Consider the following 25,696-nt stretch of genomic DNA (forward strand, 5'->3'; position numbering starts at 1 on the left):
GCAGAACTGAAATCAACAAACAGCATCCTTACATATGTGTTGTTGTGATCCAGGTGTGTAAGGGCTGCATGAAGAGCTGTTGTGATTGCATCATCTGTTGATCTGTTTGTCCGATAAGCAAACTGGTGTTGGTCAAGATCGGCAGGGATGACAGATTTAATGTGGGAGAGAACTAGTCTCTCGAAACATTTTGTGATTATGGGTGTTAGAGCAACTGGCCGATAGTCATTCAAGCAGTTCACTGTGGTTTTCTTGGGTACAGGGACGATGGTGGTTGTCTTGAGGCATGTGGGAACAACAGACTGTTCAAGTGAGAGTTGAAGATGGTGGTAAATACCCCTGTTAGCTCGTCTGCACAGGCCTTAATGATTTTTCCGGAGACCCCATCCGGTCCTGTCGCTTTCCTGGTGTTGACTCGGCGCAGGACGGATCTAACCTGGTGGTGTTGGAGCGTTATCAGTTGGTCCTTCTCTGGTAGAACAGGCTGGATGTTGGTGTCCTTGTTTTCCCTATCGAACCGAGCCAAGAAGTGATTCAGGGTATCAGGAAGAGTGTTGTCTGTGAGGCTTAAGGCTGTGCAGTTGTTTTTTTGTAGCCAGTGATGGTTTTTATCCCCTGCCACATGCACGTTGCAAGTCGTTGTTCTTAAAGTGCTCCCCTATGCGCTGTTTATATCTGCGTTTGGCCTCCCTGATCCCCCTCCTCTGTCTCTTCTGCGCCTCTTTGTATTCCTGCGACGTCCCAGATTTAAAGGCAGAGTCCCGTGCTCTGAGCAGGGTCCGCACCTCGCCGTTGAGCCACGGTTTCTGATTTGGAAAGACTTTGATGGTTTTTGTCCCAGCTACACCTTCAGCACTAAAGTTTATGTAGGAGAGGACAGCCGTTGTGTGTCCCTCCAGATCTACTCCAATGCAAACACACAAAACAAAGTTATAGTAAAGACCGCTGTAGCGCTTCTCCGTTCCCAAGTTCAGTTTCCCGAAGCAGGATGACCACAACAGACCAGCGTTGATGTTTCTTCTTGCTTATTTATTGCACAGCCTCTTTTAGGCTTTTCGTGTGTTCTGCTGCAGCAGAAAGACCGCTGTAATGCCTTCTGCTGCGCACACGGCTCTGCTGCAGCAGAACACACGAAAAGCCTAAAAGAGCGCTGTGCAATAAATAAGCAAGAAGAAACATCAACGCTGGTCTGTTGTGGTCATCGTGCTTTGGGAAAATCAAGTCGGGAGCAGAGAGGCGTTACAGCAGTCTGTAGCGCCGTGCGGACCGCTGCCTGCCGAGTTCTGCTGGACGAGAGCGACACACAACACTTGCTGTGCTGCTGGTCCATTCCACCCCTCCCCCACTGATCCCACAGACAAGGGCGACACTTTTTATTTTTTTTATTACCGTAATATACCGCAAAACACTGAAAAGCTCCACTTCTTAGCGGTCAGAATCCTTTTAATTATGTCGTAAAGCGTTAACTTTAGAAGAATTACGGTAATATGAATCACTTTCTGTCGCCGGAGACAGGGTTTGTACTCCAACAGTTTTAGAGTTGTAAAATGAACTGACAGCTGCATGCAGAGTGTTTTTCCTCGGTATAACTAACATAACTAACCACACTCGACCCACGGAACTGCGCCACCCTGCGCGCTCATGTCACGTGACATATAGGGTTCTGTCTGTCAGCCTCCTGCAGTGATCCCTTCTGTCACAATGAGTGGACCCAAGAAGAGACAAGTCCACAGTGAGTGCAGAGTCTTTAATGAGTGGACTGCTAAGTATTTTTTCACCGAAGTACGATCAGAGGCAGTATGTCTTATTTGCCAAGAAACCATTGCAGTATTCAAAGAATACAATATTTGCCGCCACTTTTCCGCCAAGCATGCTAGCTATGCTAGCCAACAGTCAACGACAGAACGGGCGGCTACTGCTAAGAGGTTGGCAGCCAATTTAAAGAGTCAGCAAAATATTTTTCTCCGCCAAACTGCTACACAAGAATCAAGCACCAAGGCAAGTTTTTTGCTAGCATTCAAATGAGCAAAAGCCAGCAAGCCTTTCTCTGAAGGAGAGTTTTTGAAAGAACGTAAGGTAGAAACAGCAGGTCTCTTATGTCCAGAGAGCAAAAACTAATTTGAAAAACTTAGTTTATCACGCAGAACAGTGACTAGGCGTGTAGAACAAATTGATGAGGATTTAACCAGCGAGTTGAACAAAAAAGCTGAGTCATGTACGTTATATTCTCACACCGCCCCCTGCCGGCCTCGTCGTCCAGTGTAGAGCCACGGGTCTCCCACCGCCCAGCACCCCCTGTGGCGGACCACAGGCTCCCCTCCTTCCCTTTGGCTCCAGTGATCTGTTTTACCAGATACTCATACTCTCATGTAGTCTGCATTTGGGTCCGCAACATTGTCCTCCCGTGACAGGTTCACACAAACACTCTCCATCCATCTGATACTGGCCCGGCCCGTCTGTCAATTTTTTTTTATTCAATGTGGCCCCTGAGCCAAAAAGTTTGCCCACCCCTGCTTTAGACAGTCTCTCTACCTTGATGGTGCAGCGTTTGAAAACATATTTTGGCAGCAATGTACTTAATGGTGCAAAGGGATCAGGGTCATGTTGACCCTGCTGGACGCTTAGTGCAGCGCCTCTGCTTCAGCTTCAGAGAAATGACTTTGAGCACCAGGTGGTTTATTCATCATCACTTTTGTCATTTGAACAGTTTTATTTCATTATGTCAAATACAGGAATTTCATGTACAGAAGAGCAAACTGGAAACTAGAGAATGAAGTAGCTGTACATTATATACACATCAAAACAACAGAGAATAAACAAGAATATCCTCTGAGAGGTCAAAGAATAGGAAATATCAATCAACAACAGACAGATAAAAATGACTGACATTAAAACACTGACATTTATGATTTTGGATCATTTCTCCTCAAACTTCCGTCAAGAAAGTCGTGCTTTATTTTTTCATTCATCGTCTTACAGGCGTTAAATCCTCTCTGTGTCTTTTGAAGAACAAACAGAAAGAACACAGCTTAGTTTTTAAATACATTTCATTCCTAACTGATGCCGGTAGAGATGAGAGACTATCGTATAGTTTAACCTCACTCAGCCTGTGTCCGTCTGATGGACACAACGCATTGCAGGTGGGTCATCTCATGTTTATCCTTTAAAACATGTCTCAAAAACAATAACAGCAAACAATCCCATCTGAGGACGGTCATTACAAACCATAGTAGTTACTACTTATAGTCGTCAGCATGTCTCTCAACAAAGAACTCTTTTGTAGTGCTGATCCCTTTTCTGACTTTTGTGGAAATCCATCACATTCACATAGTTCACTGCCTCCATCGCTCAATACTTTTCTTGAAATAAAGAGGTACTTGATAAGAAAACACTTTAAAAGTTTACTCTCCAGCAAACAAACAGGCGTCCGTACAGTTTGGGTGGCGTGACCCTCGATGCCTCGTCCAGGTGAAGTGGGAGTGTGGCGCCTCCTTCAGGCCTTGGCGCTGAGGCTCAGCAGCTCCATGAAGGCGTTGAAGAGGCTCTCCAGCCAGCCCTGGTTGGCCATGCACTGCTGCACCACCTCCTCCTGCCCGGGGTCCTCCGCCGCCTGCTCGATGCTGTCCGTCTGGGCAGGAAGCAACGCGTCAGTTTCACATGCAGAACCCGTCACGACACAGTGCTGCACAGGCAGGAAGAGCTCACTGTGTTCTAGCTGGACAGACCAGAGTGTTAACACGTCACATATGTAACCATGTTGTGGGGCTCCTTTTGACTCGCTAATACAGTAGCTCTCAACCAGGGCTCTCAAACTCAATGTGGCTCGGGGCCACCGCTGGTATTGTGACCTCATAGGAGGGCCACACTGAAAGCGCAATATTTTTAAAAGTTTACTTATTTATTTGCTTTTCCATTCATAACATATTTTCGACATACTTAACAAAAAAAGGGAAGGATGGAGGCAATTCTCTCATTGCCTCATTGTCCTTGTAGCTTTTAGATCTCTGTTGCACTGCAAGTCAATAAGTTGCATCTGCAACAGACTCGACTCTCCTCATCCTGAAGTTGTCTGCAGACAGCTGCCCCGTAACCGGCTGCTTCTTTACAAACTGCCCGGTCATGAGCGGTCACCTTTGACCTTTGCCATTATTTTGAGCCAAACTAAATAAAAAATGTTAATAGAATTTAGTTTTTTATTTCAATTATTGTAATTATATTAAGGGGTAGTTTTAATTTATATGAAGAAAATAAGTTTGAGACTCCTGCTTTAAACTAAAGCTAACTATAGATGGGTTCAGAAAACACAGGAAATATGGTTCACAGATGGATAACGTTAACAGCATTTAGAATCCATGCTCAGAAAATATATCTCATTCATGCCAGCGTGAAAGCTGAGAGTTTGTAGTTTGTCATGAGGGCAAAACTGATGACAAAAGAGAAGACCAGAAGAAGACAGAAATAGGGAAAGACTAGATCCATTATTATCTGGACCCAACAACCTGAGACACAGATGGGATATTGGCACCAAACCATTACCTAAATACATGAAGCATTGATGCAGCTTACCTCCTTCTTGCAGTGCAGGAAGGTGTGGTACTTGTAGTGGTGAAGGGAATGATACAGACTGTAGATCCGGCAAGTTTCAATTGAGAGCTTCAGATCCTAATAAAAAAAAAGAAAAAAGGGTTGAAGATATTTTTTCCTGCATTAGTAATATTAGTAGTAGTAGTAGTAGTAGTAGTAGTAGTAGTAGTAGTAGTAGTAGTAGTAATAATAGTAGTAATAATAATCCTGAGGCAGCTGAAGAAATTCAACCTGCCAAAGAAAATGATGGTGCAATTCTACACTGCCATCGTTGAGTCCATCCTCTGCTCCTCCATCTCCGTCTGGCACGCTGCAGCCACTGCCAAGGACAAGGCCAGGCTGCAGCGCATCATCCGCTCTGCTGAGAGGTGATTGGCTGCAATTTGCCTTCCCTCCAGGACTTGTTCGCTTCCAGGACTCTGAAGTGAGCTAGGGAGATCGTAGCTGACCCCTCTCACCCTGGACACAACCTGTTTGAGTACCTTCCCTCTGGCAGGAGGTTGAGGTCCATCAGGACCAAGACCTCACGCTCCATCAGGACCAAGACCTCACAGTCCATCAGGACCAAGACCTCACGCTCCATCAGGACCAAGACCTCACGCTCCATCAGGACCAAGACCTCACGCTCCATCAGGACCAAGACCTCACAGTCCATCAGGACCAAGACCTCACAGTCCATCAGGACCAATACCTCACGCTCCATCAGGACCAAGACCTCACGCTCCATCAGGACCAAGACCTCACAGTCCATCAGGACCAATACCTCACGCTCCATCAGGACCAAGACCTCACGCTCCATCAGGACCAAGACCTCACCCAACACCAACAGTTTCTTCCCGTCGGCAGTCGGGCTCATCAACAGAGCCCCGGGTCCCCCACTGACTGACTGTCACCCCCAGGACTACTTTTCGGACCATTTTTCTTTCTTTTCTTTCTTCTTACCGGTCACTCCCCTGCACACTTCATATTTAAACACTCATGCCACTTAACATACACTTTAACTTAAACACATCTTAACATACACTTACATTAACGTTATCTGTTTGTATGAGCACTTTATTTCATACTTAATTTAATACCCATTGCACAGTTGTTGTCGTTGATTGTTGTTTGTCTCATGTCTAATGTACGCACCTTCCGCCAAGAAAAAATCCTTGTTTGTGTAAACATTCCTGGCAAATAAACGGATTCTGAATAGTAGCAGTAGTAGTAATAGTAGTAGTAATAATAGTATTAATAGTAGTAATAATAGTAGTAGTAGTAATAGTAGCAGTAGTAATAGTAATAATAGTAATAATAGTAGTAGTAGTAGTAGTAATAGTAGTAGTAATAGTAGTAGTAATAGTAGTAGTAGTAATAGTAATAGTAGTAGTAGTAATAGTAATAATAGTAGTAATAATAATCCTGAGGCAGCTGAAGAAATTCAACCTGCCAAAGAAAATGATGGTGCAATTCTACACTGCCATCGTTGAGTCCATCCTCTGCTCCTCCATCTCCGTCTGGCACGCTGCAGCCACTGCCAAGGACAAGGCCAGGCTGCAGCGCATCATCCGCTCTTCTGAGAGGTGATTGGCTGCAATTTGCCTTCCCTCCAGGACTTGTTCGCTTCCAGGACTCTGAAGTGAGCTAGGAAGATCGTAGCTGACCCCTCTCACCCTGGACACAACCTGTTTGAGTCCCTTCCCTCTGGCAGGAGGTTGAGGTCCATCAGGACCAAGACCTCATGCTCCATCAGGACCAAGACCTCACGCTCCATCAGGACCAAGACCTCACGCTCCATCAGGACCAAGACCTCACAGTCCATCAGGACCAAGACCTCACGCTCCATCAGGACCAAGACCTTACGCTCCATCAGGACCAAGACCTCACGCTCCATCAGGACCAAGACCTCACACTCCATCAGGACCAAGACCTCACGCTCCATCAGGACCAAGACCTCACTCTCCATCAGGACCAAGACCTCACGCTCCATCAGGACCAAGACCTCACGCCACACCAACAGTTTCTTCCCGTCGGCAGTCGGGCTCATCAACAGAGCCCGGGTCCCCCACTGACTGACTGTCACCCCCAGGACTACTTTTCGGACCATTTTTCTTTCTTTTCTTTCTTCTTACCGGTCACTCCCCTGCACACTTCATATTTAAACACTCATGCCACTTAACATACACTTTAACTTAAACACATCTTAACATACAAGGCAAGGCAAGGCAAGGCAAGTTTATTTGTATAGCACATTTCAACAACAAGGCGATTCAAAGTGCTTCACATAAAACCATTAAAAGCATCAAAACATAATGCAGATTTAAAAACAGTTAAGAAAACATTAAAACAGTCAAAAAACAAAATAAAAGTAGAAAAAGCAACTTAAAAAATAAAAGTTGAATAAAAGTTGCAGTGCAGTTTAAGAAATAAAATGCAGTAGTGAGATGCAGTAATTGAATCTGGTTCAGTTAAAGGCAGCAGCAAACAGAAAAGTCTTCAATGTGGACTTAAAGGAGCTGAGGGTCTCAGCAGACCTGCAGCTTTCAGGGACCTTGTTCCAGATGTGTGGAGCAGAAAAGATGAACGCTGCTTCTCCATGTTTAGTTCTGACTCTTGGAACAGAAAGTAGACCCGTCCCAGACGACCTGAGTGGCCGGGATGGTTCATAAGGTAGCAGCAGATCACAAACATACTTAGGCCCTAAACCATTCAGTGCTTTATAAACCAGCAGCAGGATTTTAAAGTCAATTCTTTGTTTGACAGGGAGTCAGTGCAAAGACCTCAGAACTGGAGTGATGTGATCCACTTTCCTGGTCTTAGTGAGGACTCGAGCTGCAGCGTTCTGAATCAGCTGCAGCTTTCTGATTGACTTTTTACAGAGGCCTGTGAACACACCGTTACAGTAGTCAAGTCTACTGAAGATAAATGCATGGACAAGTTTCTCCAGATCCTGTTGAGACATAAGTCCTCTAACCCTTGATATATTCTTCAGGTGATAGTAGGCTGATTTTGTAATTGTCTTGATATGGCTGTTCAGGTTGAGGTCTGAATCCATAACTACACCTAGATTTCTGGCTTGGTTTGAGGTTTTAAACATTAGTGATTGAAGCTGAGCGCTGACTTTCAATCGTTCGTCCTTGGGACCAAAAACAATTACTTCTGTTAATTGAAGAAAATTCTGGCACATCCAGTTATTGATTTCTTCAATGCATTTAACCAGCCCTTGTATGGGACTATAGTCCCCTGGTGATATAGTTATGTAGAGTTGTGTGTCATCTGCATAATTATGATAACACACTTTGTTGTTTTTCATAATCTGAGCCAGTGGAAGCATGTAGATGTTGAACAGAAGAGGCCCCAGTATTGAACCTTGGGGAACACCACATGTCATCCTAGTCAGCTCTGATGTGTAATTAGCTACCGACACAAAGTATTGTCGGTCCTTCAAGTAGGATTCAAACCAGTTAAGTGCTGCGCCAGAGAGTCCTACCCAGACTTTCAGTCCGTCTAGTAGTATGTCATGATCAACCGTGTCGAATGCAGCACTGAGATCCAGTAATACTAAGACTGAGGTTCTGCCACTGTCTGTCGTTGAAAACCTTAACAAGAGCAGTTTCAGTACTGTGGTGCTGACGAAAGCCGGACTGGAAGACATCGAAACAGTTATTTTCGGCCAAGAAGTTGTTCAGCTGTTGAAAAACCGCTTTTTCCATTATTTTACTTAAGAATGGGAGATTTTGATATTGGTCTATAGTTTTTCAATATTTCGCCTTCTTTAGAAGTGGTTTAATAACTGCAGTTTTTAGGGCTTGTGGGAAGACACCTGAGAGAAGGGATGTGTTTACAATTTGTAAAAGATCAGCGGTCATGCAGTATGAAATATTTTTGAAAAAGTGTGTTGGTAGAATATCCAAGCAGCAGGAGGATGTGTTCAGATATTGTATAATGTCTTCTAGGCTTCTTTGGTTAATTGAGTGAAATTGTGTCATGATATTTGAATGGATGCTATTTAAAGATGGGGACAACACATATCCTGTGGTTGGTGTGGAGCCACCGACTGCTTGTCTAATTTTCTGAATTTTATCAGCAAAATAGGAGTCAGATTGATTGCATGCCCAGGTGGATTGGAGCGTAGCCGTTACCGACACCGGAGGGTTTGTTAGCCTGTCCACGGTAGCAAATAAGGCGCGTGTATTGTTTTTGTTTTTGGTTATGATGTCAGAGAAGAAGGCCTGTCTTGCATTTCTAAGTTTCAAATTATAATTGTGAAGTCTCTCTTTATAGATACCACAGTGAACCTGGAGATTAGTTTTTCGCCACCTGCGTTCAGCTTTCCGACCCTCTCTTTTCTCTATTCTGACCAGCGTGGCATTTCTCCAAGGGGATCTTTTCTTACCCGAGACAACCTTCACCTTAGTGGGTGCAATGGCGTCAATAACTTTTTTAACTTTAGAATTGAAGCCATTCACAAGCTCATTGACTGAGATGCAATAGAGGGCTGGATCTTCTGAATAAATAATAATAGTAATAGTAATAGTATTAGTAATAGTAGTAGTAATAATAGTAATAATAGTAATAGTAATAATAGTAGTAATAGTAGTAATAGTAATAGTAGTAATAATAGTAATAATAGTAGTAGTAGTAGTAATAATAGTAATAATAATAGTAGTAGTAGTATCTTTCTCCCCTCAAAGACAGCATGGTGCATCGTGGTAAGAACAATAACTCATTGGGAAGGATTACTTATGGAGGGTTCCTCAGTGAAGGATTACTTAGGGAGGGTTCCTCAGTGAAGGGTTACTTAGAGAGGGTTCCTCAGTGAAGGATTACTTAGGGAGGGTTCCTCAGTGAAGGGTTACTTAGGGAGGGTTCCTCAGTGAAGGGTTACTTAGGGAGGGTTCCTCAGTGAAGGGTTACTTAGGGAGGGTTCCTCAATGAAGGGTTACTTATGGAGGGTTCCTCAGTGAAGGGTTACTTATGGAGGGTTCCCCAGTGAAGGGTTACTAATGGAGGGTTCCTCAGTGAAGGGTTCTCTCTGACCTGTTGCTTAGGAACACTCCTCTTGACCCGGTTCAGTGTTTTGCGGTTGTAAGCCTCCCCACCCAGGTGAACCTTGACAGCTCCAGATTCCAGGGGGTCTGCCATCATTTTGGGGAATATGTGTAAAGCCTCCTGGAGAGGAAAGCAGGACAGTCAAAGTCATGAACACAGCGCTGACAGAGTCTGGAGCTATGTTGAGCCGACACCGAGGTATTTACTTTAATCAACATCCACAGACACTTCTAACAGACTGGGGTCTGAAACAAAGAAGAAGGTTGAGTAGGTTTACCTGGTGCTGAACACTCATGCTGACTCTCCTCAACAGCCTCTTCTTCTGCTCACCCAGCAGGCTGTCAATGTTCCTCATGGGAGGGAGGTACAGCTCATCTGAGGAGGTGAAGCATAGAACACATGACATTGATTACCGTCTCTGCCGTTTATCACGAGACCTGCAAAGGACGTTGAAAGTGGAAGTAGGCATCTGGGGAGAGGCTACAGGTTGTATCTGAATACAGGTATATTGGAGTACTTTTTCATTCCAAATTATCATTCAAATCTCAGGTGAAAAAGGTCTGTAATCGGGTCAGATTTAATTTATCAAACTTCAGGTTCACACGAAACTACATGTCAACAGAGGCAGCTAAGACATACATGCTTTCTATGGTTGTTTCCCATACCACTTCCTGTTTAACAACCTGGTCACAGCTAGCACCACTACTCTGAACCACTACAGTCATTGTATAAACGTACCCTTTTTTTTTTCAGTGCTCGATTAAGGAGTGTCATAGGAGCACTTGAATGATCAGGAAGGTATTGCTGTGAGCTGTGTTCATGGTCCTGCTGATGCCCCCACCCGTCTATCTCCTTCTGCTGACCTGGATCGTGGTTACCTGGATCGTGGTTACCTGGATCGTGGTCCATGCCTTATGCTTATCGAGAGCTCAGAGTACAAAGAGCTCACTGCTTTCAGGACTCCATTTAGAATGTTGAAGTTCACAGCGATGCCTTTTGGCCCTCTCAACGGCCGAGGGACCTCTCAACGGCCGAGGGACCTCTCAACGGCCGAGGGACGAGGGACCTCTCTACGGCCGAGGGACGAGGGACCTCTCTACGGCCGAGGGCCCCTTTAACGGCCGAGGGACCTCTCAACGGCCGAGGGACCTCTCAACGGCCGAGGGACCTCTCAACGGCCGAGGGACCTCTCAACGGCCGAGGGACGAGGGACCTCTCAACGGCCGAGGGACGAGGGACCTCTCTAAGGACGAGGGACGAGGGACCTCTCTAAGGCCGAGGGACGAGGGACCTCTCTACGGCCGAGGGACCTCTCTACGGCCAAGGGACGAGGGACCTCTCAACGTTCAAGGTCCCAATGTTTGCTGTGCTATAACTACATGATGTGTTAACTTCAGCAACTCAAGGGAGGACCATGTAGCACATGTTCATTAGGTCCTCCAGCTCATCAAAACAACAGGCCTCACCATCAACCCTTGTGCCTTCACCCACCAGGAGGGGTAAAATCTAGGGAAGGTGAGTGGCGTCCAGAAGTTACCAATGTTCACAACCAAGAAGCAATCCCTCTTGGGGTTGGTGGGGGCATATGGACTATTCACTCCAATGCTGAGATTTCTCAAGGAAAGCCTCTGCTCCAGACAGGGTGAGATGGACTAATGACTGTGACAAAGCATTTGGGCAACCAAAGGCAGCCTTCAATAAGTCTGCAGTCCTACATAACCGTTACTTCTACAAGGTCTTTACCCTGCAAACACATTCACCAGAAGTAGACCCGGTAGCTGCTGCAGGAAGTGGATGGGGAGCCGAGGCCAGAAGATGCCAACATGCAGACTGCTAGCTGGTACCGGTCTTTACAGCTTTATAACTTTATCGCTAAAAGCCACCCGGTGGAGGATTTCTTCCCCATATCTCAGAGGATGTTACTCCTAGCGTTACTCTCCTACGAGCTCCGGGAGGAGGGGGGCATCGTTTATTACGTGACTCACTTTTCAAAATCAATCTGCACTTTCAATTCTGTTCCCATCCATCCATCCATCCATCCATTATCAGCCGCTTATCCGGGGTCGGGTCGCGGTGGCAGCAGGTTCAGCAGGCCGACCCAGGCTTCCCTCTCACCCGCAACACTTTCCAGCTCATTCTGGGGGATCCCGAGGCGTTCCAAGGCCAGCCGGGAGATATAATCCCTCCAGCGTGTCCTCGGTCTTCCCCGGGGCCTCCTACCAGTTGGACGTGCCTGGAAAACCTCTAATGGGAGGCGTCCAGGAGGCATCCTGACTAGATGCCCGAACCACCTCAGCTGACTCCTTTCGACACGAAGGAGCAGCGACTCGACTCCAAGCTCCCTCCTGATGTCCGAGCTCCTTACCCTATCTCTAAGGGTGAGCCCGGCCACCCTGCGGAGGAAGCTCATTTCGGCCGCTTGTATTCGAGATCTCGTTCTTTCGGTCATGACCCAGAGTTCGTGACCATAGGTGAGGGTTGGAACATAGACCGACCAGTAAATGGAGAGCTTCGCCTTCCGGCTCAGCTCCCTCTTCACCAGGACGGACCGGTACAGCGCCTGTTTTATTGCTGCAGCCGCACCGATCCGTCTGTCGATTTCCCGCTCCACCTTACCCTCACTCGTGAACAAGACCCCGAGATACTTGAACTCCTTCGCTTGGGGTAGGCAGTTTGTCCCCACCTGGAGGGAGCAATCCACCGGTTTCCGGCAGAGCACCATGGCCTCAGATTTGGAGGCGCTAACTCTCATCCCTGCCGCTTCACACTCGGCTGCAAAACGCCCCAGTGAATGCTGGAGGTCACAGTCCGAGGAGGCAAACAGGACCACATCATCCGCGAACAGCAGAGAGGCGATCCCGAGACTCCCGAACCGGATCCTCTCCGCCCCCTGGCTGCGCCTAGATATCCTGTCCATGAAGGTCACGAACAGGACCGGTGATAAAGGGCAGCCCTGGCGGAGGCCAACACCCACCGGGAACGTGTCTGACTTATTACCGAGGATACGAACACAGCTCCTACTGCAGGCGTACAAAGACCGGATAGCCCGTGCCAACGGGTCCGGCACCCCATACTCCCGCAGCACCCCCCACAAAAACCCCCGAGGGACCCGGTCGAAAGCCTTCTCCAAGTCCACAAAGCACATGTAGACTGGTTGGGCAAACTCCCAGGACCCCTCCAGTAGTCTTGCAAGGGTAAAGAGCTGGTCCACTGTTCCACGACCGGGACAGAATCCGCACTGCTCGTCTTGAATCTGAGGTTCGACAAGCGGTCGGAGCCTCCTTTCCAGCACCCTGGCATAAGCTTTTCCCGGGAGGCTGAGCAGTGTGATGCCACGATAGTTTGAGCACACTCTCCGGTCCCCCTTCTTGAAGATGGGAACCACCACCCCGGTCTGCCAGTCCATGGGCACTGTTCCCGACCCCCATGCGACACTGAAAAGGCGTGTCAACCAAGACAGCCCAACAATGTCCAGCGCTTTCAGCATCTCAGGGCGGATCTCATCCACCCCTGGCGCCTTGCCACCAAGGAGCTTTTTGACTACCTTAGCGACCTCTGCCAGGGATATGGGAGAAACCACCCCAAAGACTTCCGGCGCTGCTCCCTCTCCGGGGGACATGTTAGCCGGGTTTAGGAGTTCCTCAAAGTGCTCTTTCCACCGCCCGACGATGTCCCCAGTCCGGGTCAGCAGTTCCCCCCCCCCTGCTGAGAACAGCCTGGGGTAGGCCCTGCTTTCCCTTCCTGAGCCGTCGAATGGTTTGCCAGAACTTCCTTGAGGCCAACCGAAAATCCTTCTCCATGGCCTCCCCGAACTCCTCCCATGCCCGAGTTTTAGCATCCGCGACCATCGCAGCTGCAGCCCTTCTGGCCTGCCGGTACCCGTCAGCTGCTTCAGGAGACCCCTGGGCCACCCAGGCCCGAAAGGCCTCCTTCTTCAGTTTGACGGCTTCCCTCACCCCCGGTGTCCACCACCGGGTTCTCGGGTTGCCGCCACGACAAGCACCGATGACCTTCCGGCCACAGCTCCGAGCAGCCGCGTCCACAACATGAACATGAACTTTGAACATGGTCCACTCGGGTTCCATGTCCCCAGCCTCCCTCGGGATTTGTGAGAAGTTCTTCCGGAGGTGGGAGTTGAAGACCTCCCGGACAGGATCCTCCGCCAGACGTTCCCAGTTCACCCTCACTACACGTTTGGGCTTGCCAGGTCTTTCTAGCCGACTCCCCCACCATCTGATCCAACTCACCACCAGGTGGTGATCAGTTGACAGCTCTGCTCCTCTCTTCACCCGAGTGTCCAAGACATACGGCCGCAGATCAGATGATACGACTACAAAGTCGATCATTGATCTCCGGCCTAAGGTGTTCTGGTACCAGGTACACTTATGAGCCACCTTATGCTCGAACATGGTGTTTGTTATGGACAAACTGTGGCTAGCACAGAAGTCCAACAACAAAACACCATTCGGGTTAAGATCGGGCAAGCCGTTCCTCCCAATCACGCCCCGCCAGGTTTCTCTGTCATTGCCCACGTGAGCGTTGAAGTCTCCCAGGAGAACTATGGAGTCGGCAGGCGGCGCCCTTTCCAGGACCCCTTCCACCGACTCCAAGAAGGCCGGATACTCCGAACTGCTGTTCGGTGCATAAGCACAAACAACAGTCAGAGCTTTACTCCCTGCAACCCGTAGGCGCAGGGAGGCGACCCTCTCGTTCTCCGGGGAAAACTCCAACATAGCGGCGCTCAGCCGGGGGCTCGTGAGTATCCCCACTCCCGCCCGGCGCCTCTCACCCTGGGCAACTCCAGAAAAGGACAAAGTCCAACCCTTCTCCAGGAGCTTGGTTCCAGAGCCCACGCTGTGCGTGGAGGTGAGCCCAACTATATCTAGCTGGTACCTCTCCACCTCCTCCACCAGCTCCGGCTCTTTCCCCGCTAGCGAGGTGACGTTCCACGTCCCTAGAGCTAGCCCGGTCTGCATAGCACCCGACCCCGATAATTCTCCCCGCGGGTGGTGGGTCCACGGGGTGACTGCTGCTCCATGTTGTTTCTTCGGGCTGAGCCCGACCGGGCCCCCCTCAATTCTGTTCCCATGCAATGATAATCCAACACACACAAAAAATGAATTTCCAGACTTCATCTTCACTGTGACTGTAATTGAAGTTTGGGAACTTGGAACGTGCAGTGATGTGACGTCACACTGACCACAGGCCTCTCTCTGGACCAACCAGCTCTCTCCTCCACCCATTCCTGTGTTCCTCTGTGGGATGCTCACCATCAGTGTCCTCCAGCGCTTGGATCATGTCGGGGTCGAGCGCCGTGCTGACCAGCATCTCCACATAGCTCCTGAAGAGCTCCCTCATGGCCCGGCTGTTGACCCCGCCCCGCAGCGGGCCTGCAGCACGAGAATGAATGAATGAATATATACTTTATTAATCCCCAAGGGAGTAGCAGACATTTACAGACAAAAATAAGATATAAAAACAGCAGGGATGAAAGATATATACAATAATAATACTAATAAAAATAAAATAGTTGGGATGAAAGAATAAAGAACAGAGTATTAATTTAGGAATTAAATTAAACCTAAACAGAAGTATGTATGTGTATATTAAGTGTGTGAGGTGTAAATAAACAAACAATAGGAGAGCGCAAACATGTGAATTATATATGTAATGTGTGGATAAACATGTACAGAGATTAATCAGTCAGAGGATCTGGCTCTGAGGGCCCGACCACAGCAGACCTCAGGAGATGCAGGAATATGTAATGAAGCCACACACACACACACACACACACACACACACACACACACACACACACACACACACACACACACACACACACACACACACACACACACACACACACACACACACACACACACACACACACACACACCTTCGTCGTCGCTGGGTCGGGAGGAGTCGGAGGAAGAGGAGGAAGGCACCTCCTTCAGCCACTTCTTCCTCTTCTTGGGAGGAGGCTCCGCCTTGTCCTTTGAAGTCTTGGCCCTCGGCCGACAATCCATCTTCTTTTCTCCTCCTCTCTTCTCCTCCTTCAACCTTGCAAACTCCACTGTGCCGTCTCTCCTCTCTCGCTCCTCTCTCACCCTTTTCTCCTTCTCATGAGCCCTTTGCCTCTCTTTCTCCCTCTCTTCTTTCTCTTTCCGCTCCCTCTCTTCTTTCTCTTTTTCTCGACACTCAATTTCTCTCTTTTCTCTCTCTTTATCAGTTACCTCCCTCTCTTTTTGCTGTCTCTCCTCCCTCTCCCTTTTCCCTCTATCATTCTGCTCTCTCTCTTGTATCTCTTTTTCCTTCTGCTCCCTTTCCTGTCTCTCCCTTTCTTTCCTCTCTCTATCCTGTTTCTCCTTTTCTCTCTGCTCCCTATTCCTTCTATCTCTCTCTTTTCTCTCTTTCTCATGCTCCCTTCTTTCGTTCTCCTTCTCCGTACGTTCCCTCTCCTTCTGCTCCCTCTCCTGTTTCTCCTTGTGTTCTCTCCTCTCTCTCTCCTTATACTCCTTTTCTACTTTCTCCCTGTGCTCCCTCTCTCTCTGTTCTCTTTCTCTCTGCTCCTTCACCTCCCTCTCTTTCTGTCTCTCCTTGTCGTCTCGTTCCCCTCGAGGTGGAGTTTGGTTGTGAAGCTGTTTAGGGAGCGACTGCCGTCTGTCAATCAGTGAAAAGAGAACAGAGTGAATGAAGCTCTTTAACCCCAAAATCAACTAAATACTGAACTCTCCTAAACCCCAAGGTATATTTGAATAATTTAAAAAGCTATAATATACAGAAAACCCTTTTGTGAACATAGATAATAAGTTAATATATGTGTTAGTGCACAGAAAAGGAGAAAAAAATATATAAAAAAACACATAAAATAAAAGTAAAAGTTGTTTATTTATATCGTAACTACATTCATGAATGCTGAATTTGTATAATGCATAACATCGCTCTATATGTTAGGACTATATGGGCAAAGTTTGGCTTTGATTGAGTGAAGTTAAGTATTTTGAATAATTATTTTAGTTCAGGATTTGAGCGATCGTGTCTAACTCGACCAACGCTGGAAGCTCCCACTCCCTGCCTGGTCCCTGAACGGCCCTCTTCACTCTGGCCGTGTGCTGCAGGCTGAGAGGAATAAGGAGGCCAAACAAGCCTGATGAAGCTGATTTCAGCCTTAAGTCAATTATAATTGTTTTGCTGGTTCCTAGCGGGTTTGGAGGTAGGTAGGTTTTAAGAATTCCAAAACTGTATGGTAATCCTGTGTAGCTTCATGCTATCAATATGAAAAGTTTAAAAAAAAGACCCTTTGAGTTGGTTTATGCTAATATTTATTGTGGAATAGTGTCATAAACATGACAAATGGACGTATATTGACGTGTAAGGCCACCAGAGGCCGTCTGGACTGGGAGGGGTTGGAAGATCGATGAAGAGGTTCCACTCTGGGGTTAAAGAGGAGACCTAGGAAGCTGCTAAGTTATTTGAAATCAATCTAAAATCTTATTATGACAGCATTTACATTCATGACAAACGTCTCACTCATTTGCTAGATAGTTTTTTGTCGCTTCAGCTCTGACTCTTGTATTACTTTCCAGTTTGTGTCAGTCCAGCTCCCCACCTGTTGACAATCAGAAGTCAGATTCCTCTCCTTACCTCAGGGTGAGCCCGGCTCTGTGCCACGGCTTGCGACAGCACACTCTGACATAATCCTTTTTGTTCACGTTCTCCAAGAACTTCACGTACAAGCGCTGGTAGCGCATTTTGGCGTCACCAAAGTAACCCAGATACTGAGGGAAAAAACATTAAGGACAACAGTTTAGTAAACACTATTGTTTTCTACAATATATATACACACACTACAGTTCAAAGGTTTGGGGTCACCCAGACAAATGACCCCAAACTTTTGATATATATATATATATATATATATATATATATATATATATATACACACCCACACACTAACTACCGTCTTACTTACTTACTGTAGACAGAGCACTCAATGCATTTAAGGAAGCATTTCAGATTTGAAGAAGCGCTCTCTACTAAAACAGCTGATCGAGGGCACCAATCAGCCTAGTGCTTATTAAATGATTAAATACATGTCCATTCAAGGACATGTATTCAAGTCCAGCTGATGTATCATCAGTCGGTCCTTAGAGCGTTCGATATAAAGACGTGTTCATCCTTGCTGCTTCACTTTCACTTTTTATAGCCAAGCTATAGCTATTTTATAATTTTTTTTTAATACACTACATGTATTATAATTATTTTTCCCCATTAGCTTATGTTCTCAATGCACAGCTCCTGTCTTCCTCTGTTGCTCTGCCTTCAGCCTGCAGCAGTGCAGCTGGTTTTAAGGAGAGTTTCATCCAATCAGTTTGTTTTTCTCCTGTGTCTCTATGCCAGCAAAGCAGATTAAGCTTTAGCAGATTCAAGCACACAGAGAGAGGACGCTGTGGTTGATTGTCATGGACGTCAACAAATCAGATCTTTAGTTTGACAAGCTGGGCGGATTCTTTGACGTGACGCGCCTGTGAAATGGCGTAGACGTGCGATTGGTCAGTGGGCCAGCGTGACCATTAACATGCGCTGTGATTGGTCAGTGGCCCAGCGTAACTTCTGTCAACGAAAGAAGGAGAAGAAGAAGGTTGGAGGCTTGCTCCACGGAGTGTCCTGTTAACCTAATGCGCCCCAAGCGCCTCATTTTAGAAGTTTTTAAAAACGACACCTTAATTATTGCCGCAACCACATGGTTGTTTAACTTCATTTGAATTGCTACAATACCGTAGCCCTTGTGAGAAGAGACCTATGGTTTAAACACCATTAAGCACCTTTTTTTCTCGTCAAAGTGGTTAAAATAGCTCCGCAGGTCGGTCCACCCCGTGTGACCTCCATGCCGTAATAGTGCAAAAGAATCGTCCGTACAGCAGAGTGAGTGTCTGTTGTCCACACATGACCGTCTGTGTGAACGTCTAGTGGGCAGCGCCGTGTTGAGTGGGTCGGTCTGACCCGCCCCTCATGTGGACTATGCGGCACTGAAGGCCTAGGTCGAAAACACACGGCCCGCCACTGGTGGACATGATACAAGTATATACTTTAAGATGCAATTTAATTAAACAAAGCAATAGTAGTTAACATGAAGTTCCAAGTCACTGAGGGCCACTCGCTCTTTTCTCTGTTCTGGTTGTATGTTTGCACCTCAGCATTAGGCCATCGGACGTCTCTAATCTACTTCATCATAAAGAGAGAACTAACTCATTAAGATGAAAGTTCTCGACCCAATGTCCTTTCCTGATTTAATCTGTGGGAGTTAACTGGGAAACTCACGTTACTGGTTGCACAGAACTGCCTTTGACCATCCTTGATCTCTGGGCTGAATTTCTGGAGCAAGGCTTTCTGCACCCTCCAGATGGGTGGGGGCTCCCGGCCCGTCTGCAAGGCCATCTGATGAAACCAACAATGATTAATGTAAAAGGTACTCATCGCCATACATGCTTCCTGGGAGCCGTGGGTGGAACTCACCTTAAGAGTCCCGATGTCCTCCGTTCGGACCACAAACTCGTCCCGTTCACGGAAGATTCCCTCGCCTCCGCTCTCGCTGTCCTCCTCGTCGCTCTCCCCGGCGATGGCGGCGTCCGCCTGCTTCTTCGCCAGGTGCAGCGAGGAGAGACGCTGAGACGGCGGGGCCTCTTCTGGGGTCGGAGGTGACGGTGGTGGCGAGGATGACGAAGAGGGCGAGGAAGAGGTGGGCGAGGGGGGCGAAGGCTGCTCCGCTTCGGGTTCCTGGTCCTGGTCAGAGGATGATGGGGGAGGCGTGGTGGATGGAGGGGGAATGGACTGGGCCAGGGGAAGGGTGGAGAGGGGAGAGGACGGCATGGCCGGAGGGGAGGTAGACAGGGGAGGGGAGGTGGGTGGGGGAGGGGAGGAACCAGCTGCAGCCGGTTGGTAGGAGGACTGCTGCTGCTCAGAGGGAGGATAGGTCTGGACGGCCTCGTCCTCGTCCTGCTGGATTGGCAGTTGGAAGGTTACCGAGAGACTCGGGGGAGGAAGGGGTGAGGGTGGAGAGCATGTGGGCGGAGTGGAGGGAGCAAGCAGAGGTCCTGATGGAGAATCTGAAAACAAAACAGGGCGGGGGTGAGACATGTTCTCCTGAACTTCCAATTCAAAAGCCCTGCACTGTGAAGCCACCGCTTCCCGTCTCCCGTGACCCGGGAGCCTCACTGGGAGGAGTCAAGCTCATGATGTCACAAAACAGTCTTTTACCTCCCGTCCATGAATCATTAGTTGATTTATTTCATTCAAGTCATCCAGTCAAGAATGAGCTTTCCAGGAACTAAATCATTGAGTAAGGGAACAGTTGTAAAGTGAACAAACACATACATTACCTTCAACTTGAGGGACCTCCAGAATCAGCGTTTCGGACATCCTTCCCTCTTCCTCTTCCAGGACTCCCTGCTGCAGATTCTGTAGATGTTTAATTTGCTCTTCATCGTCTGCAGTCTCCCCACCTCCCTCCTCCTCCTCCTCCTCCTCTTCTTCTCCTCCTTGCTTAACCTCCCCATCATCCACTCTCCCTCCATTTGACTGTGGGGAGACCGACCTTTGCTCTCCCTGGTCCTGCATGTGATCCAGCATGTAAGTGAGCGCCTCCTCTTTCCCGTCCTGCATGCTAGGGATGAGGGGAGGCATGGCCGGCAGCGGGGGACTGAGCGGCGGCTCTGGTGGGCGAGACGGGGACCGGTCGGGCGAGGCCTTGGCCATCGCAGCAGCTAACGAGTGCGGGGGGTCATAAAGGGCCGAGATGGCCGACGAGATGCTCTTCTGCAGGTCCTGGTTCTTACTGACCGAGTCCTCCTCCTCCTCATCAGAGGAGAAGGACGGCAACGTCTCCAGGTTTCCCTTCAGGTCCTCGTCCAGCGGCTTACAGGGACTGAGAGCCAGGTCGGTCCCGTCGCTGAATGTTGGTGGAGGAGGGGATGAGGGCCGGATCCCTCCCTTCATAGAGGAGCAGGAGTTGAGGGAATCCTGCTCACCTTCATCCTGCCCCAGTCCAAGGCCCGACTGTTTTTTGCCTGTCTTCAGGAAGTCCAAAAAAGAGGCCATGAAGCCGGGTTTGAAGTCGAAAGCCTTCTCATCAGCCTGCAAAAGGCAAAAGAGCATAATCTCATCACCGATGAGAGCTTCATGATGATGTCACTCCTCGTCCACTGCATGGTGCTCAGTTAGCTGCATTCCTCACTGCAAAAAGCAGCTCCAACTAGTAATTTGGTCTCATAGTCGCTCAACAAGACGCATCTGTCTTTAAAGCAGCATGACTTGATTTATTTTGACCACAAGATGGCTGCAGAGCAAAGCGGTTGCCATAACTTGATCACCTTTTAAAGTTATGGAGAACACAACGCATGAATGAATGACCAATAAGACAACATCCCTCCACTTTAAGCTCCGGTGAGCTCTTCACCAACTCAGAGGAAGAAGCTGATTGGAGGGTGAGGGTGAACCAAACCAAAGCCTGGAAGATGGAGCCATGGCGACCTGCAGATTGTTGATGTTGTCCCCTTTCATAACTTCATTATACACGTCGTCATTGGACCCATTCTTCATATGAAGATATTGAGGTTTCCTGTCTGCAGTGTTTCTGAATCTTGTATGACGGAAAGACATACAAGTCCATAAACCATTTATTATAAATCACTTCATCTAACTGCAAATTATCGTCATCTTCAATTAACATGATTAAGTTCTCAATTCACTGATTGACTATTTGGTGTATTAAATGTCATAGTGAACAGTCTAACACGTTGTTCTCCAACATCTCAAATCTCAAGATACTCAGTTTACTTTCACATAAGAAAAGGCTGAGGATGAATTATTAATATGCAATTATCAGAACGGTTGCTGGTTATGTTTCTGTTGATTAACTTATAGAATAATACCAGCTTTACAAGTCAAATCTCATTCAAATGGCAGATTTCTGTTTGATTTGAGATGCATCTAATTATGCTCATCTATCTTTCTGACTGTTGAGTCAAAACATAACACACAACTACTTTTGGTTGATTACTAAAACACATCTTGCTCCATGACTTTGTGGGAGTGTAATATTGAACAGACAGACCACAAGCAGACTGAAGATGAATGAGAAGTGATCAATGGCAGCTTTATTCTTGTAGTTTGACCTCCTGAGGAATATTCATCATGACCAATGCTATCTCGTACATCCCAAAACAAACTCTTTACAACCTTAAGACACCTCTGGAGCGCTCTTATAATTAAGAGCATCTTTAATCTTCAATGTGTGAGATGAAATACATCATGAATAATACATTTTACTTACTTTCTCAGCTCTAAAATTACATTTTAAGTGTTTTTATAAACACAGTTCCTGGACTCTTGGCTTACAGGTAATGACGCTTAACAGACAGCAGGTGGCAGTAAGGGTTCTGTACTGGGGGGAAAAAGGCAGTAACCGTGGCAACAGCTGCCCTGGTAACCACCATCTCTCTCCTCTCTCTTTTGTCAGTCAGAAAGAACTGGCTGTCAGTCAACTATAACCTCCTTCTCTCCACACCTCAGATCACTAAAACACGACTGAGGATGTAAACGTGGCTTCATGCACTGGAGACGTCTGGTTCACACACCTGGTTCACACACCTGGTTCACACACCTGGTTCACACACCTGGCAGTGCGCTAGCTCACGCCAACACGCACTGGCCTGTGGTGTGAGGGAGGTAAAGAATGAGCTTCTCTCTCTACGTGTGAATGAATGAGATATGAATTAAAGATGAAGCTCCTGGCTTCGCTGGTGTCTGCAGAGGGCAGGAGGCGACTTACTGAGCCGGAGAGCTTCTGCGCAGCCGCCCAGGCGTCGGCACCCAGAGGGTCGTCAGCGTCTCTCCTCCACGTCGTCTGTGAACATCAGAGAAAACTGCCTTCAGAAAGCTGCCGCAGACAAACTCTTGAGAGCTCGTTAGGCATTTAGTTCACTTGTTCTTTCCATGAACAACGATGTGACCCCAGCATTTCATGCAGGGTTGTATAACACCAGGGGCGCATTTATGCATCTTGATGATACTTAAGCAGACATTTGATTTCTTCCACCTCTCAAAATGTGCAATATTCCATACAACTCTCCTTTTCCCTCTTTTCACAATCCAGGAACACTCAGGACTGTTTATTACTGTTATTTAATAATAATAATAATAATAATAGCTAGGATTTATATAGCGCCTTTCATGAAACCCAAGGACGCTTAACAAAGACATAAATAAACATAACAAATGCAACAGTAGCTAGAGGACATAGGCTTTGGTGAAGAGGTGAGTTTTGAGGAGTTTTTTGAAGGTGTCCAGAGACGGTGTGTTGCGGAGCTCTATGGGGAGAGAGTTCCAAAGTGTGGGGGCTGTCACACTGAAGGCTCTGTCCCCAAAAGTTCGCATTTTTGTGTGAGGGATGGAGAGCTGACCCGTGCCTGAGGATCGAAGGTTCCGGGACTGTGTGTAAGGGTGGAGGAGGTTAGATAGATTTAACACGTAAACTGTATCTAATACCTGTCTTGTACATAATACCACCTTCTGTACATACACCACCGTATGTATAGTGTTTTTATGTTTGTATGTTTTCTCTTTCTTATTATAGTGAGTTTTTATTCCTAAACTGTTGACTTGGTCTATGTACAAATGGCAAATAAAAAACCTTGAACCTTGATTATTTCATTATTAACACGTATATGTTGTCGTCCCATCATTTGTTTTGTCCCCCCTTCATTTCTCCTCTCATCATGATGCTCTGAATAACTATGATGTTTACCTAGATGTATTAGTGAGAACAATGTAGAAGCCTTTTTGGAGTTTGTCAAAAATGAATGCAAATTAACATAAACTGAAATAAAATAATGATGTTCAATATTTAGAGGCAGTTAGTGATTGTCAAAATCCTCGCAGACCTGAGTGATGCTCTGCAATGTCTAGATGGCACTTTGCCTGAAAGGTTCTTCGAGGAATACTTCATGTATGACCCGTCACATCATCGTGCTATGATCCAAACTCAGTGTCCAGTCGCTTGATCATTACTTCCAAAACACACACATCTTCACAAAAACCTCAGTTTGTTAAGCACGGCCCAAATGACCTTCAATTCATCAAAACCTCTGTGCGTTTCTTTTTTTTCACTGGCGAGCCATGCAAGAAAAGTTACGTTTAATAATAAATAATTGATCTACACATGGTCATTTTGAAGGTAATGTATTTCTTCAAGGCCATTTCAAGGCTTGCTTGGTTGCAACAGCCTACACTATAGGCTCGCTGCTCTGCATCGTTCTGAGGTTCCTTAAAGCTGACTCGGCAGTTCAGCATCCGTCCCTCGTAAGGTTCCCTACTGCGCTGGAATACAGAGGATAACTGTTCAAATGCTTACTGACTCAACTGCAGATGGGCTTGACTTGATTTTAAAATCTAAGCTGTCACTCCACAGTCAAATTACTGCAGATGCACTGTACCGCACGGTTGCTGAGGCAACTAGATTTCATTTCCCTCCAAAATGAAGTACAGTTGAAGCTGTCGTGCATAGGTCCTCTGCAGCCCGTCGTAATATCTAACAGTTGAAGCCGTCGTGCATAGGTCCTCTGCAGCCCGTCCTAATATCTACCACTCCTTCTCCCACACACCCCGATGTCAGGAAGTGACAGCCCTCAACAAGTAGTATGATGTGAGCAGCCGACACGACTACTTGACTTCAGGATAGAATGATGAAGGATTTCTGAATAACCGATTATTCTGAATTGACATCTGCATTAAATCATACGGTCCATCTGCAAATAAAGGTTCTGGGGAGCATGAGTCAAAACACCAAAAGAAGCAGAATCTTAGCTGATAAATGAAGCCATAATTGATTTAATAACAATATACTATGGATTACTTTAAAAATAAGAAAATAGAATCCTCTTTTTAGTTAATATCAGGTGGCAGGTTCTGCTCCCCCAAAATCATTCTGTCTCCAAATAAGACAAAAATAACTACAATGTTCAAATAATTAAAAAACCTAATTTACCTCGGATTCCTCAAATAAGATTTGTTTGCAAGATATTTGTCACTCTGCCTTCCCACTCAAGCTTTAACAGGTGAAATGAGAAAAACTCTCAGCTTCCATCACATATCGCACAGCACCAGTCCATCCAAATTAAAATGGTCAAATCGGCATTGAATTCATTTAAGGTGCTCCCCACCCTTTAAACCGTTACATATTTCAATAGTTGGCATTGGAATAATTACAACTAAATTGACACTTCAAATAGATTTGTACATTCACGACAAAGCATTTATCACAGAGGGAGCTTTGCCATTAGAACTAATGAGCAGACAGAACTTGCATTTAGGATTGTTGAGTGCGCTCGTTACCTCTACAGCTTTCTGCTGATGCTTCATCATCCCGTCTTGAGTCTGGCTCTCCTCATTTTTGGCGATGTCCATGGTGGCACTGGGTCCAGGACTCAGTCCCAGTGATGGTGCCGACCCCAGCGACCCGTCAGACAGAGCTGGCTCAGTGCTGGACAGAGAGTCCGTCCTCAATAAGCATCCTGATGAAGGCATGCTGGGAACGGGCAGTTTGATCTGGAGACAGACAGGTTGGATGGAAGGGTCAGGGTTAGGATAACATATACAACCTTTGCTTTGGTTGACTTGGTAGCTTGGATACCTCGGATATCTACAAGATAATAGTAATACTGATTGTTTTTAACCCCCGAGGGGTTGGTTTCACAGAGATATATTACACAACTCTAAAATGGTCAACATGACTTGTTTTGCTTTTAGATCAATCTTATTTGTGTCGGGCCAGAGCTGGCAAAGGGAAATGTATCGCACACTGTGGGGACGAACGCATAAATAAGTATTAGGGGCAGACTCTTCAGCATAAGAAGGAATTGCTGCCTCGATCAGTTCATTTGTTTGTGCTATTGTGTGACTTTGGTGAATCCGAACTAACCCTTTAAAACACAAACGAAATAACCAAATGAGGCAGCAGATAGACCAGCAACTACCGTGTTCTGTTTTTGTCAAATAAGTGTTGTGGCTTTGAAAAGAGTAC

At 46.8% G+C, this 25,696-nt stretch overlaps 1 protein-coding gene across 1 annotated transcript in view; it reads right to left on the reverse strand.

Annotated features, from left to right (window-relative positions):
* Positions 1 to 3,322: 3,322 nt before the first annotated feature.
* prr12b (proline rich 12b) overlaps positions 3,323 to 25,696 on the reverse strand; it is a gene marked incomplete at its 5' end in the record, with an annotated part of 36,769 nt that continues 14,395 nt past the window's right edge. The window contains 12 exons of the mRNA XM_079232521.1: positions 3,323 to 3,628; positions 4,567 to 4,662; positions 9,607 to 9,738; positions 9,896 to 9,993; positions 14,889 to 15,008; positions 15,515 to 16,278; positions 17,263 to 17,396; positions 18,940 to 19,056; positions 19,135 to 19,724; positions 19,998 to 20,751; positions 22,448 to 22,522; positions 25,009 to 25,221. Of these exons, the coding sequence (XP_079088647.1) occupies positions 3,494 to 3,628; positions 4,567 to 4,662; positions 9,607 to 9,738; positions 9,896 to 9,993; positions 14,889 to 15,008; positions 15,515 to 16,278; positions 17,263 to 17,396; positions 18,940 to 19,056; positions 19,135 to 19,724; positions 19,998 to 20,751; positions 22,448 to 22,522; positions 25,009 to 25,221 (3,228 nt within the window). The 3' untranslated portion in view covers positions 3,323 to 3,493. The remainder of the gene's footprint in view (positions 3,629 to 4,566; positions 4,663 to 9,606; positions 9,739 to 9,895; positions 9,994 to 14,888; positions 15,009 to 15,514; positions 16,279 to 17,262; positions 17,397 to 18,939; positions 19,057 to 19,134; positions 19,725 to 19,997; positions 20,752 to 22,447; positions 22,523 to 25,008; positions 25,222 to 25,696) is intronic.

Source organism: Taurulus bubalis, assembly GCF_910589615.1.
Source record: "Taurulus bubalis genome assembly, chromosome: 17".
Lineage (NCBI taxonomy): Eukaryota > Metazoa > Chordata > Actinopteri > Perciformes > Cottidae > Taurulus > Taurulus bubalis.